We start from the raw sequence: 14278 nt of genomic DNA, 5'->3' as shown, positions 1-14278 counted from the left end.
GGATGTTTGCTGTCTCTGAGTCGGTTCTGTTTGAATAGGGGGATGTTTGCTGTCTCAGAGTCAGTTCTGTTTGAATAGGGATGTTTGCTGTCTCAGAGTCGGTTCTGTTTGAATAGGGAGATGTTTGCTGTCTCAGAGTCGGTTCTGTTGAATAGGGGGATGTTTGCTGTCTCAGAGTTAGTTCTGTTTGAATAGGGAGATGTTTGCTGTCTCAGAGTCAGTTCTGTTTGAATAGGGAGATGTTTGCTGTATCAGAGTTAGTTCTGTTTGAATAGGGGGATGTTTGCTGTCTCAGAGTCGGTTCTGTTTGAATAGGGAGATGTTTGCTGTCTCAGAGTCAGTTTTGTTGAATAGGCGGATGTTTGCTGTCTCAGAGTCGGTTCTGTTTGAATGGGGGATGTTTGCTGTCTCAGAGTCAGTTCTGTTTGAATAGGGATGTTTGCTGTCTCAGAGTCAGTTCTGTTGAATAGGGGGATGTTTGCTGTCTCAGAGTCGGTTCTGTTTGAATAGGGAGATGTTTGCTGTTCAGAGTCGGTTCTGTTTGAATAGGGAGATGTTTGCTGTCTCAGAGTCAGTTCTGTTTGAATAGGGGGATGTTTGCTGTCTCAGAGTCGGTTCTGTTTGAATAGGGAGATGTTTGCTGTCTCAGAGTCAGTTCTGTCGAATAGGGGGATGTTTGCTGTCTCAGAGTCAGTTCTGTTTGAATAGGGGGATGTTTGCTGTCTCAGAGTCGGTTCTGTTTGAATAGGGAGATGTTTGCTGTTCAGAGTCGGTTCTGTTTGAATAGGGAGATGTTTGCTGTCTCAGAGTCGGTTCTGTTTGAATAGGGAGATGTTTGCTGTTCAGAGTCGGTTCTGTTTGAATAGGGAGATGTTTGCTGTCTCAGAGTCGGTTCTGTTTGAATAGGGGGATGTTTGCTGTCTCAGAGTCGGTTCTGTTTGAATAGGGAGATGTTTGCTGTCTCAGAGTTAGTTCTGTTTGAATAGGGAGATGTTTGCTGTCTCAGAGTTAGTTCTGTTTGAATAGGGGGATGTTTGCTGTCTCAGAGTCGGTTCTGTTTGAATAGGGAGATGTTTGCTGTCTCAGAGTTAGTTCTGTTTGAATAGGGAGATGTTTGCTGTCTCAGAGTTAGTTCTATTTGAATAGGGGGATGTTTGTTGTCTCAGAGTCAGTTCTGTTTGAATAGGGAGATGTTTGCTGTCTCAGAGTCAGTTCTGTTTGAATAGGGAGATGTTTGCTGTCTCAGAGTCGGTTCTGTTGACTTCCAGCAGCCCTTCCAGTCCTGGTAGCACATGTATATGGTTCTTATTGATATATTTCACTGCTTACATACATGTGTCTTGCTTCTACAGCTGTGTGTGTATGGTGGCCCCACGGAGTCACAATTCTTGAAAAACTGTTGAAAGCAATTCTGTAAATCACTGAGAGCACTTAATCTTGAGAGGTCACTCACAACAGTAGTACGCTCACATGAGCTAATGCAGTATAATGACTCAGAGGAGTTGGCACAGAGTAAATGTGTGATGTTGGTTTATCATTTTATGGAGATGCCACATGCACATTATTTGTAGATCTTCGCATGTGTATCTTCATGCTGACCTTCACATGTGCTTCTGGTGGCCTGGAACACTTCTACTGTGAGTCTCCTGTCCTGACCCCATTGCTTTGGGTCCTGAAGTTAATGCTTACACTCATGACTCCATCTTGGACTACTGACCATAAATGTAGCACTGTTGCTGTTTTGGTTCTCATGTTTCTGTTTGGTTTTTTTGTTCCATGCTTCACAATTGCTGTTGTGTTTCCCACCGTGTGTGTGTGTGTGTGTGTGTATACCATGTGAATGCAAAAAGCAAAGCAAAGCCTAATCCACACACATGTGAGGTCTCACTGACTCGTCTTTCAAGTCACAACACAGTGCTGGCAGCTCTGATAACACTGTGGTCTGGTTGGAAATATCAACTTACAAAACATGACAGACCTAACCAGAGCTAACTATTTTTTGGACATTGTTATTAGTGCAATTTAATTTATAGTGCATATTACTGGAGGATACTAGGGGTGTGTTTAAAAAATCGATCTTTCGATTCAAATCGATCTTCATTTAAATGATTTGATATCGATTTATGAAACCTGAGATCGATCTTTAGAATTAGCTAATTTTCCCCGCATATGCGTACCATTTTAACGTTTCGCGTTTTATCTCGCGAGATCATCCTTTTTTTTCTCGAGCACCGCCACTTGGCTGGGGTGATCAGTTGAGCATGGCTGCAGCAAGAGTAAAAAAATGTACCTCTATGATCTATCTATGATTCAATGAGTTACTAGTTCGATCTGGCGCCAACCACTGGCGAGCGATCGATCGCGATATAATACTTCATTTGTGTCCATTTGACACCGCCACCCCCTCCAGGTTCAAATCTCACTCCAAGCGATCTTGAAAAGTTGGCAACCCTGCAGATGTATGGTTACATTTTGGATTCAGAAACCATGATTGTAGGGAAGAGTTGGATAAAAGCACAGCTGTGTGTAAACTGTGCAACATGGAGGTGAAATATTGTGGGAATACCACAAATCTGAGAAATCATTTAACGCGACACCATCCTGATATTCAAAAAACGCCAGAACCCAAACAAACTCCACTAGAGAAGGCATTTGCGATTAAACTATCTACAAGTTCTCCCCGTGCCAAAAAAATAACCGAAGTGCTTGAATTCCACCTTTTAAAGGTGTATGAACCCTGCAAACATGACTTTGTTCATTGCGCTGAAGCGCGGCGCGCGCTAAATTACAAAATTCGAGAGGTGCACGAGCTCGCGAAGCGACAGTGCACGAGCGGAGCCACCGCGATTACGTCGTTTTCGGCGCGCGGACCCTCACGCCGGTCGCGACGCGTCAAGTATAAAGCTGTGAAGTTTTCTCAACAGCTGGCAATATTGTTACTGCACAAAGGAGCTGTCTCACTCCTCAATATGTTGATCAGCTCCTTTTCTTGCAGAAAAATTTGACAATCTCCAAGATGTCAGAAAGCAGTTATGAATAAATCTTAGTTTTTGGACCTTAATGTTTACAATATTCAGAACTATGTTCATAAATGTTTTTGTTACATGTAAAAAAAAAAAACAACTTAATTTTCACTTTAAAAGGCTGTTCAAAACCGCTTTCAATGACTTTTCTGGTAAAGGAGCTATGTGGAAGAGTGTGCATTAATTGATATTATAAAAAGAATGTAACTGTTGTTCACAGTATAAACACTAATATCTTAATACATTTTATTAAAGTTTGAGTGTTCCTTGTATCATTTCACATTCAAACTACACTTTTTATTGTAACTGAAATGTCCCTACAAGAATCAATATTGAATCGAATCGAATCGAAAATTGAATCGGGACCTTGTGAATCAAAATCGAATTGAAATGGGAAATCAGTGGTGATACCCACCCCTAGAGGATACCACTTTTGCTTCTATCACTTTGGTGCCACAGATGTCAACACTGTTGAGAGAGTTCATATTCAATTGTGCTTTAGTGTGCATACATGCCCTTAGGTCTGCTTTTCCCAGACCTTTCTGTCATTTTCAGCAACAACTACACTTGGGCATGAAGTCTTCTTACACACACACACACCTAGATTCCATTCTTAATGGAGACTCCCATGCTTAAGGAAGGACAGTGGAGTCTACCAGCCCTAGGGGTCTCTGGTGTTTCCCAGGACGGCAGAGCCGGCCCCCGAGGGATCATTTCATCCAGTAGAACCTGCTGTACTATGAGAACTCTGTGTAACTCTTCTAAAAAAAGTCAGTTCTGTGGGGGGATGTCGCCAGGTGTGATTTATCTCTGGGAAAATGGGTTAGGGTTTTAATGGTAGAGAGGGCTGAGGGTGTGTGGGCGGGTGATGTTCAGACCTGCCTGGGCCTTTAATCTCGGGCCTGAATGAGTATGAGGGTGCTGCTCGCCTATTCGGAGACGCTGCCCGAGCCCAACACGAAGCACGTGTGTGTCAGCGACGAAACCCCATTCACACGCCGCCCCCCCGCTATAGTACCCACACTTATATACACTCCGTGTATAAACGGAGCATTTCTTTAACTGAATAACTGCTTTTCTGTTTGTGTGGTAGCCTGCTCTGTTAGAGGTCATTCAGTCTGCTCGAAAAAAAAAGCCTCTCAAACAGCTGGTCTTGTCAGGAATGAAAAAACATGTGTAAACAATAACCTTGCCCTCGAGCTGATGCGTTTATGATGAACATCCTGTATTATACCTGTGTGTGCTGGGTTGAAATGATCTTTTTGTTAGCTAAATTACAACCTTGAATTCAATAAAATTCACTCCTGACTCTTTGCTTTGGCTGTTAGTGTATGAATGGTTTAGCAGCCTTGTAAAATGATTGTGGTTCTTCAGCTGATAATAATGCATTAACTGACATTTTTCTGAAGTACTTATGAAAACAGTTATTAGCGTTTAACTGCTACTGCTGTTATTATCATTACCGTTAAGCGTGCAATCTTTTATGGTGTTATCTCACAGGATATGTGACATCTTAGTCTGACTACAAGTACAATTGAATAAGTTGAGGTGGTGTGTATTACTGTAAGCATGTACTTAGTACACTTCATGCATGTCCTTAATCCACTTTGTGTCTTACTGTATGTATGTAGTTAATACGGTAATCCTGCTCTGTAAGATTATCTGACATATGACACTCCACTTTGACTGAGTACTGTTATTCATCTGTGTATCTGCCCAGGAGCCCTGAATCCCATGCCTGCAGTATCCTCTGGTTTACACTGCTGAGCAGGACATTTGGGAAGCAGAAGGTTTTGTGGCGATGCAGCAGCTGTGAACGATAACTGAACTGCAAATATGACAGCTTGGAATCATGTTTGCAAACGATATCGTTGTTGCTGGCCTGATATTTACAAAGAGGAGTTTTAAGCTGTCTCTGGGTATGTTGCGGTCAGGGCTTTGGTTGTCTGATCTCTCTCTCTCTCTCTCTCTCTCTCTCTCTCTCTCTCTCTCTCTCTCTCTCTCTCTCGCAGGCAGCCGTGAACGGTGATATGTCAGCAGCGGAAGGTCTGTCAGAGAACGACAGTGGCCTGGAGATGACCAATGAGAACAGTCCCCTAACAGGGGCGGAGCCACCCTCACCTTTCTGTCCCAAACAGAACGGGGGTGCAGCATCACCTGCAGGTAAGCCCACCCAACTCCCATATGCACTCATATGTCCATCATATCCATCTGTCAGCATTGACATTAAGATTAAAGAGAGACATTGCAGTAGTCATACTAAGCCTGAGCAATATGAGGACTAATTTACTCTCTCAATGCGTCTCTCTCTCTCTCTCTCTCTCTCTCTCTCTCTCTCTCTCTCTCTCTCTCTCTCTCTCTCTCTTTCTGTATCTCTCTCTCTGTTTCTCTCTTTCTCATTACTCTGTCAGATGAGAGTGAGAACAGCCTGAGGAGGAAGAGATCTCGGGAGCGCTCTGAGACAGAGTATGACACCGTGTGGGACTCCTGCAGTGAGGTCAGAACTCACACCAGCTGAGATCTCACTAAGATCTCTCTAAGATCTCATTGCGAGCCTGCTAAGATTCACAGTTCAGCCAATGGCTGCTGCCAAAACATATTTACAAGGGGGAGTTGACTTGACACGTACACCACACCTTTGTGCTAAATTTAAATTACTCCAGGAACAGCATTACCAGAACTGCAAGTCTTTTTTTAACAAGTACATCTGTCTGTGTATTGGCATGTGTATTAGGCAGTTCATTTTGTCATCACGACCCTGATTTATGTTATAATAACATCCTGTCTGCAGTGACAGCTTTATGTATCCTGGTGGCTGATAGTATTTTCAAAGTTCACCTTAGCTCTTCCACCTACTTGCGCTGATCCCCACGCACAGCCCCTCAGCACATATGTCCGCCCGTATGCAGGACAGCCTCGCGGTCTGCTCGCGTCCGTGTGAAAGTGTGTGTGTGTGTATGTGTGTGTGAGAGAGAGAGGGAGTGTGAGCGAAACGACGGCGAGACAGCCAGACTGGCCTGACAGGTTCCACCAGCAGCCCGGTCACGGGTACAGAACCGCCCCTCACTTAATCAGACGAGTAAGCGGTGAGAAACAGTTCTGTGTGTGTGTGTGTGTGTGTGTGTGTGTGTGTGTGTGTGTGTGTGTGTGTGTGTGTGTGTGTGTGTGTGTGCGCGCGCCGGCTCCCCACTCCACCACCTCTGCGCTCCCCCTGCTCCCCCAGGGCGCACCATCATTGCACAGCCATGCCAATGTCGTTGCAGGAGAAGTCGGACGGGGGTTCCGGCTGCAGCTCGGGCCTGAGGCAGAGGCCGTGTCCCAGGACCATTTTCCAGGCTGGGCTGACCGCACACACCAAGCCACGCAGCAGAGAGAGAGGTCGGGGCAAGCAGGAGCCCGGCGCCTTGGTAAAGTACCTTCCCAGGCCTGCACATGCATGTCCCAACACCTCAGTGTGGGCAGCGAGTCTGCTTAGGAATCGGGTCGTCAGTCGGGAAAGTGCGAGTGCCAAAGCCCTAGTGACGGGGGTGTGTGTGTGTGTGTGTGTGTGTGTGTCCCACCATCATTCTCATTATGTGTGGGTATGAGCATCCGAACGCTTGAAGGCCTCAGAGAACCAAGAGCTGAGGTGGACCAAGGGTCCGGTGGCTATCTGCCTGTCCCTCCAACAGGGGAAGTTGGTAAGAGTTTTGATGAGGGGTCTTTCTCCACTAGAGCCCTGCTGGAGAAGACCAGCCAGACAGGCTGCCTGCCCTGAAGTCCCGGGTGACCTGTCTCCATTGCATGTACCGTGTTGATGGGTGATGTGTAGGGATATCACGCAGCAAAGTTAACTAACTGATTTGAGCCAAATTTTCAGCATACAGCCCCATTGGGTTTGTTTCTCAGAAGAAACAGTCATGATGGAAAAAAAAAAGTTAATTAGCTGCAGGAACTGGCAACTCAATGTAATTACACATATTTCACGGTTTCCTATTTATAAAAAAAAAAAAAACAAAAAAAAAAACAAGAATACAAGAATTTGCGAGCCCAGAAATGAAAGGGACAAGACAAAACCTCCACCTGCTCCCCCTGCCCAACGTTGTAATTTCTCCTTGAAAATAAGCGATTTTAGAATGCTTTTTTGGCCTTAATCCGCTGAATCTTCATGTGCTATTGCCATCACATAAAGCTGGATGACACTTACCACATAGAGATGATTACTGAGATGCTGCGCACTTGTAAAAGAAAGTTCCTGCTTCCAGAACCTTCCGCTTCTTAGAAATCCCATAGGCAGAAGGCTGCTGTGTCGTGCTGAGAAACTGCAGCGCCGTTGTCAAAACCCTTGAGCGGTGAAAAGGAGGCTGAGCCAGGATCGTCCTGTGGAGGCTCTCCACGCCACGCAGGACGATGACTGGGGTGCACTCTCCATGTGATGCATAAACACCACCCAAGAACACGCAGCACCCAAGGAAATGCGGTTTTGCTAGTGAGGTGCCGAACTAGAACTGTTCCGGGCCGTTGTATGCTTTCTTCACTTAAAGTGTTTGTTTGCTCACAGACTGAGCTTGACATTCCCGTGACACGACCCGCTCTCTTGTGTACGACCCACCCGTATTTGAGAGGGTTTATTTCTGGCGTGTATTGGATCTCAGCTGTGAGCTGGCCTACACAGGGCCTCTCAGGCTCACAGATACATTAGGGCTGACCCCTGTGCTCCATGACACTAATATGTATCAAGCTCAGAGTGAGCGGCTGGTTTAACCCTCTTGCGGATGCTTGTGACTCCGAAATGATGATTGTTAGTACATTTATACCTGGAAAAAAGTATTTTTTCAGCATATGCAGGGCCAGTTCTTTAAAATATTGTCATGGGAGAGTCAGAAATGTGTTTTTTAATGTAAATAAAACCCCTAAAAGTACTAAAGGGATTTTATGAAGGAAAGTGTTGCTCCAGGCTTGTGGGCTGGGCCTATACAAAATAAGGATTTGACCTAAAGGTCACAAAGGTTAACTCACTAACAGCTTAACTAACAAGGGTCTCCCTTTTTGTGTGTGTGTGTGTGTGTGTGTGTGTGTGTGTGTGTGTGTGTGTGTAGGTCCCCACTCTTCCTGAAGGCCCCAGGCTGGAGCTGATGGAACAAGACTCTAAAGACTCAGCTCAAAGCAGCATGACATCCACCTCCACCTCCGACACAGCCAGCCAGCCTGAGTACAATGTACGCCTCCCCCACCTGCGCTAGGACCCCTCAGACGTCTGCATGTCCAGACGTCCTGTCTCCACACGTCCCGTTTTCTCCTCCTGCAAATTCAGCACAACTTGTGTTTGTCCACCTGCTTCACAAAAGTAACAAGAGCCTCCCTTTCAGAATAGCTCTCTTTGAAAACACAATCATCTTCATACCCACGGGCTACACTCATGGTAAAACGTTACAAAGCCCGTCAGGTATATGTTTGCAGAAAGCATTGACGTCCCGCACAAAGAAGCTGTTAGTCCTTGAATGATACTATTGTTAGCCGGAGCGTTTAACGGGGTCTCCGTCGGCTGGGGCAGCGTGCGCGCACGAGCAGAGCTGCGAGGCCGACGCTGACAAGCTAACAAATCAATCAGGTGAATCGTGTCCAGACAAGCACGGGAGGTGCAGGCTTGGCGTCTTTTATCATGAGCTCTGCGGAGCACGCTGACCATACTGCTCCAGTCCTTTTGTTTGGATGCCTGCTGCATTCTCATGCCATGTACCCTTTCTTATAATACAGTAATATGGCAAAATACGAGGTATTGTATTTATACAGGAACATGCACATATATTGACGGTTATTATGTTACTCAAAGAAATAACGAACTTTATAAATTCAACAACAATCTTTTATTGTCCACACGCTCCTTCTTTCTTCCCCACGCCCGCCAACAGAACTCTCCACCCACACGTGCCTTATTCTCACTTCAAAATCAAAGTCTCCCTTTTAAATTATGGTCCGAACCTTTATGGCTAAATATAGCACAAACAATATTAGGCTATATGAATAAAGATAATGCTTGTCTATTTACTAGACTTAACGTGTGTGTGTGCGTGTGTGTGTGCGTGTGTGTGTGTGCGTGTGTGTGTGTGTGTGTGTGTGTGTGTGTGTGTGTGTGTGTGTGTGTGTGTGTGTGTGTGTGCATGTGCGTGTGTTATGTGACAGTCTTCAATATCATATACCATCTTTTGTCAGCCCACAAAGCTAAAATTCCTCTTCATGCGCTTGCACAGGACAATAAAGGCTATGGCATAGGGGAGCTTGTGTGGGGGAAGATTAAGGGATTCTCCTGGTGGCCGGGAATGGTGGTGACGTGGAGGGCCACAGGGAAGAGGCAAGCCTCGCATGGCATGCGCTGGCTCCAGTGGTTTGGCGACGGCAAATTCTCTGAGGTAAGTGCATTTCCTGATAGTTATGCCACAGGATGCTCGTTAGGAGTGCCTGTTAGGACTGCGTGTTAAGACTGTCGGTTAGGACTGCGTGTTAAGACCATGTTAGGACTACGTGTTAAGACCTTCTCTTAGGACCATCTGCGTGTTTGGACTGCAAGTAGAGCTTCTCGTGGTGATTGAAGTATGGGATGTATGTTGCCACAGGTATCCGCTGACAAGCTGGACTCCATCACAGCTTTCTCAAAGTTCTTCAACCAGGCCTCCTACACCAAGCTGGCATCCTACCGTCGGGCCATATTTCAGGCCCTAGAGGTGAGAGGTCCTGCAGTTTAGGCTGACAGCAGAGTCTGTAAGTAGAAGCGTCTGTGACACAGCCTTAATAAGAGATGCTATTGTACCTTTTTATTACATACATGGAACATAGAGGACATTGCGTTTGCAAGTTTTTAATAGAAAGATAAACACCTAAGCAAACACCTAGCGGAGAGCTTTACGGAATTCCCTGGACACTTTCCGTGATTATCCTTCTGTGGTGAATCAGACACTGCACTGAGGAGCTCAGCCCTGTCCAGACTTGTTGAGGAAGCGGCTCCCCCCATTGCAATTTCGGCGAAACTCACAGCCTCTTATCTCCTTCTCCCCATCTCCTTTTTAGTTGTAACGTCAACAGTGTACAGTTTGACTTGATTTTGTCGTCCCTGTATTATGTTCCTATGTGTTTGATTGCTGCCAAGTGTTGTGTCCCTTTAGACTGGCAGAAAGCATTTTGTAAGCTGCCCTGGTAGTCGGGTAATGTAATGCAGTAATAGTTCTAGTCTGTACTAGTAATAGTCATATACCTGACAAATAATCCCTGGAAACCTACCTGTCAGTTCATCTCTGTAACAGTAACATGTCACTGTGTGGAGCTGTGACATCAGTACTGTAGTCAGTTAACATGTTACTGTGTGAATCTGTGACATCAGTACTGTAGTCAGTTAACATGTCACTGTGTGAAGCTGTGACATCAGTACTGTAGTCAGTTAACATGTCACTGTGTGGAGCTGTGACATCAGTACTGTAGTCAGTTAACGTCACTGTGTGAAGCTGTGACATCAGTAATGTAGTCAGTTAACATGTCACTGTGTGAAGCTGTGATATCAGTAATGTAGTCAGTTAACATGTCACTGTGTGAAGCTGTGATATCAGTAATGTAGTCAGTTAACATGTCATTGTGTGAAGCTGTGATATCAGTAATGTAGTCAGTTAACATGTTACTGTGTGAAGCTGTGATATCAGTAATGTAGTCAGTTAACATGTCACTGTGTGAAGCTGTGATATCAGTAATGTAGTCAGTTAACATGTCACTGTGTGAAGCTGTGATATCAGTAATGTAGTCAGTTAACATGTTACTGTGTGAAGCTGTGATATCAGTAATGTAGTCAGTTAACATGTCACTGTGTGAAGCTGTGATATCAGTAATGTAGTCAGTTAACATGTCACTGTGTGAAGCTGTGACATCAGGACTGTAGTCAGTTAACATGTCACTGTGTGAAGCTGTGATATCAGTAATGTAGTCAGTTAACATGTCACTGTGTGAAGCTGTGATATCAGTACTGTAGTCAGTTAACATGTCACTGTGTGGAGCTGTGACATCAGTACTGTAGTCAGTTAACATGTCACTGTGTGGAGCTGTGATATCAGTACTGTAGTCAGTTAACATGTCACTGTGTGAAGCTGTGATATCAGTAATGTAGTCAGTTAACATGTCACTGTGTGAAGCTGTGATATCAGTAATGTAGTCAGTTAACATGTTACTGTGTGAAGCTGCGATATCAGTAATGTAGTCAGTTAACATGTCACTGTGTGGAGCTGTGATATCAGTACTGTAGTCAGTTAACATGTCACTGTGTGAAGCTGTGATATCAGTAATGTAGTCAGTTAACATGTCACTGTGTGAAGCTGTGATATCAGTACTGTAGTCAGTTAACATGTCACTGTGTGGAGCTGTGACATCAGTACTGTAGTCAGTTAACATGTCACTGTGTGGAGCTGTGATATCAGTACTGTAGTCAGTTAACATGTCACTGTGTGAAGCTGTGATATCAGTAATGTAGTCAGTTAACATGTTACTGTGTGAAGCTGCGATATCAGTACTGTAGTCAGTTAACATGTCACTGTGTGAAGATGTGATATCAGTACTGTAGTCAGTTAACATGTCACTGTGTGAAGCTGTGATATCAGTACTGTAGTCAGTTAACATGTCACTGTGTGGAGCTGTGACATCAGTACTGTAGTCAGTTAACATGTCACTGTGTGAAGCTGTGACATCAGTACTGTAGTCAGTTAACATGTCACTGTGTGAAGCTGTGATATCAGTAATGTAGTCAGTTAACATGTCACTGTGTGAAGCTGTGACATCAGTACTGTAGTCAGTTAACATGTCACTGTGTGAAGCTGTGATATCAGTAATGTAGTCAGTTAACATGTCACTGTGTGAAGATGTGATATCAGTAATGTAGTCAGTTAACATGTCACTGTGTGAAGCTGTGATATCAGTAATGTAGTCAGTTAACATGTCACTGTGTGGAGCTGTGACATCAGTAATGTAGTCAGTTAACATGTCACTGTGTGAAGCTGTGACATCAGTAATGTAGTCAGTTAACATGTCACTGTGTGAAGCTGTGACATCAGTACTGTAGTCAGTTAACATGTCACTGTGTGAAGCTGTGACATCAGTACTGTAGTCAGTTAACATGTCACTGTGTGAAGCTGCGATATCAGTAATGTAGTCAGTTAACATGTCACTGTGTGAAGCTGTGATATCAGTAATGTAGTCAGTTAACATGTTACTGTGTGAATCTGTGATATCAGTAATGTAGTCAGTTAACATGTCACTGTGTGAAGCTGTGACATCAGGACTGTAGTCAGTTAACATGTCACTGTGTGAAGCTGTGATATCAGTAATGTAGTCAGTTAACATGTCACTGTGTGAAGCTGTGATATCAGTAATGTAGTCAGTTAACATGTCACTGTGTGAAGCTGTGATATCAGTAATGTAGTCAGTTAACATGTCACTGTGAAGCTGTGATATCAGTAATGTAGTCAGTTAACATGTCACTGTGTGAAGATGTGATATCAGTAATGTAGTCAGTTAACATGTCACTGTGTGAAGCTGTGACATCAGTACTGTAGTGAGTTAACATGTCACTGTGTGAAGATGTGATATCAGTAATGTAGTCAGTTAATATGTCACTGTGTGGAGCTGTGATATCAGTAATGTAGTCAGTTAACATGTCACTGTGTGAAGCTGTGATATCAGTAATGTAGTGAGTTAACATGTCACTGTGTGAAGCTGTGACATCAGTACTGTAGTCAGTTAACATGTCACTGTGTGAAGCTGTGATATCAGTAATGTAGTCAGTTAACATGTCACTGTGTGAAGCTGTGATATCAGTAATGTAGTCAGTTAACATGTCACTGTGTGAAGCTGTGATATCAGTAATGTAGTCAGTTAACATGTCACTGTGTGAAGCTGTGACATCAGTACTGTAGTCAGTTAACATGTCACTGTGTGAAGCTGCGATATCAGTAATGTAGTCAGTTAACATGTCACTGTGTGAAGCTGTGATATCAGTAATGTAGTCAGTTAACATGTCACTGTGTGGAGCTGTGACATCAGTAATGTAGTCAGTTAACATGTCACTGTGTGAAGCTGTGATATCAGTAATGTAGTCAGTTAACATGTCACTGTGTGAAGCTGTGACATCAGTACTGTAGTCAGTTAACATGTCACTGTGTGAAGCTGTGATATCAGTAATGTAGTCAGTTAACATGTCACTGTGTGAAGCTGTTACATCAACACTGTTTGCTCTTTTTATTTTTGTTTAGCTCTTTATATTCAGTGAAAAACAAGTATCAGCATCTATTCACGTATGTGGTCATTTCTGAACTGCTGCACAGGTGTGAGGCAACCTTAACTTTGCTAGTGTCAGACACGGATATGGAGATTAAAAGCTGAAACGATAATTGCAAGACTGTAGTGACTTCTTACTTCTTACACTCTCGAAAGCAGGCGGCTTGGTAGTTCTAGTGTTAATTGATGTGATTCTAACAAATCTATTATCTTGGGCACATCAGAATTTGTTTTATCTTACCTTTAAGTCATTTAAATCCATGAGAACAAGGCATTGTTGGGCAAAGACTTCTCCATCATTGGAGGAGAGGCTTTTTACAAATACAGAATATCAACTGTATTAGTGAAACAGCACTACCTACTGGACAGAAACTTCACATAACACCTTTAAACACCTTTAATTTTTTCATATGGTCAATAACTACTTTAAACTAACAGAAATGACATCCTACACTATATAATTTTATTAATATTACTAATATTGAAATTATGGTAATCAGGGGCTATTTTCTAAATTATGGAAGACATTCCATACGGTTTGACACCACTTCTGGAAGTGGTCAAACCCCCCTCTGTTCAGATGAGCTTAGATTGAACATTACTTTCAGTGAATATGGCATTTGTCATGGGTCAGTTGCTCGTTTCCTCATTGATGAATTTAATAACAAATGTCCTGTTCTACTTCAAACCCTTCAGGTGGCCACTATACGTGCTGAGAAGACGTTTCCTGCGTGTGACTCAGATATCCCAGAAGACCAGGTGAAGCCCATGCTGGACTGGGCTCACAGCGGCTTCCTGCCCAAGGGCAAAGACGGCCTCAAACCCCGCGAGAACTCCTGTGAGTGCCTGCCGCTATGGCAACCACCAGCCGTAAATGTACCGGTGGTACCTCATCAATCAAGCACAGTGTCTCAGAACCCACACTTGTAACACCCTGTGTTTGATTAATCTTTACGCCTTTTTTCTCAAAG

At 43.9% G+C, this 14278-nt stretch overlaps 1 protein-coding gene across 3 annotated transcripts in view; it reads left to right on the top strand.

The window, feature by feature from the left end:
• dnmt3bb.1 (DNA (cytosine-5-)-methyltransferase 3 beta, duplicate b.1) overlaps positions 1 to 14278 on the top strand; it is a 33017-nt gene that overhangs the window by 8746 nt on the left and 9993 nt on the right. For 2 of the 3 annotated variants that reach the window (XM_076983871.1, XM_076983870.1), the window contains exons 3-9: positions 5036 to 5186; positions 5435 to 5520; positions 6287 to 6430; positions 8102 to 8221; positions 9254 to 9412; positions 9617 to 9724; positions 14004 to 14145. In XM_076983871.1, coding sequence (XP_076839986.1) covers positions 5036 to 5186; positions 5435 to 5520; positions 6287 to 6430; positions 8102 to 8221; positions 9254 to 9412; positions 9617 to 9724; positions 14004 to 14145 — 910 coding nt within the window. The remainder of the gene's footprint in view (positions 1 to 5035; positions 5187 to 5434; positions 5521 to 6286; positions 6431 to 8101; positions 8222 to 9253; positions 9413 to 9616; positions 9725 to 14003; positions 14146 to 14278) is intronic. The other variant, XM_076983872.1, reaches the window with a different exon arrangement.

Source organism: Brachyhypopomus gauderio, chromosome 21 (assembly GCF_052324685.1).
Source record: "Brachyhypopomus gauderio isolate BG-103 chromosome 21, BGAUD_0.2, whole genome shotgun sequence".
In the NCBI taxonomy this organism is placed as follows: Eukaryota; Metazoa; Chordata; class Actinopteri; order Gymnotiformes; family Hypopomidae; genus Brachyhypopomus; species Brachyhypopomus gauderio.
Note: the sequence above shows the minus strand (reverse complement) of the source record. Positions and strands in the feature narration are given on the sequence as shown.